This window comes from Carlito syrichta, unplaced genomic scaffold (genome assembly GCF_000164805.1).
Source record: "Carlito syrichta isolate Samal-C Ts95f unplaced genomic scaffold, Tarsius_syrichta-2.0.1 Scaffold309195, whole genome shotgun sequence".
In the NCBI taxonomy this organism is placed as follows: Eukaryota; Metazoa; Chordata; class Mammalia; order Primates; family Tarsiidae; genus Carlito; species Carlito syrichta.
In genome coordinates, this window is record NW_007253291.1 from 373,734 (window position 1) to 375,247 (window position 1,514).

A 1,514-nucleotide genomic window follows, 5' to 3' on the forward strand; every position below is an offset into this window, starting at 1 on the left:
GCAGCCTCGACCTGCTGGGCTCCGGCGATCCTTCCGCCTCAGCCTTCTGAGTAGCCGGAATTATAGGCATGCACTACCACGCCTGGCCAATTTTTTGATTTATTGTAGAGATGAGGTCTTGCCAAGTTGCCCAGGCAGGTCTCGAACCCGCGGGCTCAGGCAGTCCACTCATCTCAGCCTCCCAAAGTGCAGGATTACAGGGTGAGCCACCAAGCCCGGCTGCTTTTTTTTTTTTTTTTTAATCAGACATAATTTACAGGCCGGTTGCACTGGCTCATGCCTGTAATCCCAGCATTTTGGGAGGCCAAGGCAAGAGAATCGCTTGATTCCAAGAGTTCGAGGCCAGCCTGGACAACATAGTGAGGCCTCATCTCTACAAAAAATAAAATAAAAAAATTAGCCAGGCATAGTGGCATGCCTGTAGTTCCAGCTACTCGGGAGGCTGAGATAGAAGGATTGCCTGAACCCAGGAGGTCAAGGCTGCAGTAAGCCATGATCATGCCGCTGCACTCCATCCTGGGTGACAGAGTGAGACCCTAACTCAGAAAAACAAGACAATTTGCAAACAGTAAAACGCACTGTTCTTCAGGGTACACTTCTGTGTTTTGCCAGTTGGATACCTGTCCTATAACTGCCACCATAATCAGACATTTCCATCAACCCCCAAAATTCTGCCATGCCCTTCTGGAGTAGCCCCTCCTCCACCTGAAAGACTGGCAACCACAGATCTGTTGGTTCTCTGCCACCACAGTTTTGCCGATTCCAGAATGCCATTTAAATGGAACCAGGCAGTCCGTCGCCTTTCGAGCTTGACTTCCACTCAGCAAGGCACATTTGAGATCCATCCTTGGAAAGAAGTCCAACATTTGAATGCACCACAGGTTGTTTATCAGTTCCCCAGCAGAGGGGCATTTGGGTTGTTTACAGTTTGGGGCGATGATGAGTAACCATGCAAGGTTTTAAAACCGAGGATGACCCAGTTAGGACTCGAATTTGAGGATGCTCTGCGGGGCTCTGGGGACAGGGAGGGACACCTGGCAGGCTGCGGGAGAGCACTCACCAGCCCTCCCCCCACCCCCGCTCTCCATGCACAGGGTATGGCCACGCTGCGCCGGGCACGGACTCGGGCAAGGTCTTCTGCATGTTCTACGCCCTCCTGGGCATTCCCCTGACGCTGGTCACCTTCCAGAGCTTGGGGGAGCGGCTGAACGCGCTGGTGCGCTGCCTCCTGCTGGCCGCCAAGCGCTGCCTGGGCCTGCGGCGGCCGCGCGTGTCCACCGAGAACATGGTGGTGGCCGGGCTGCTGGCGTGCGCCTCCACCCTGGCCCTGGGGGCCGCCGCCTTCGCGCACTTCGAGGGCTGGACCTTCTTCCACGCCTACTACTACTGCTTCATCACGCTCACCACCATCGGCTTCGGCGACTTCGTGGCGCTGCAGAACGATGAGGCGCTGCAGAGGAAGCCGCCCTACGTGGCCTTCAGCTTCCTCTACATCCTGCTGGGGCTCACGGTCA

The 1,514-nt window shown here is 55.8% G+C and overlaps 1 protein-coding gene across 1 annotated transcript in view; it reads left to right on the forward strand.

Annotated features, from left to right (window-relative positions):
• KCNK15 (potassium two pore domain channel subfamily K member 15) overlaps positions 1 to 1,514 on the forward strand; it is a 5,539-nt gene that overhangs the window by 3,776 nt on the left and 249 nt on the right. Inside the window, 2 exon segments of the mRNA XM_021717038.1 lie at positions 1,095 to 1,512; position 1,514. The exon segment at position 1,514 is cut by the window's right edge and continues 249 nt beyond it. Coding sequence (XP_021572713.1) covers positions 1,095 to 1,512; position 1,514 — 419 coding nt within the window.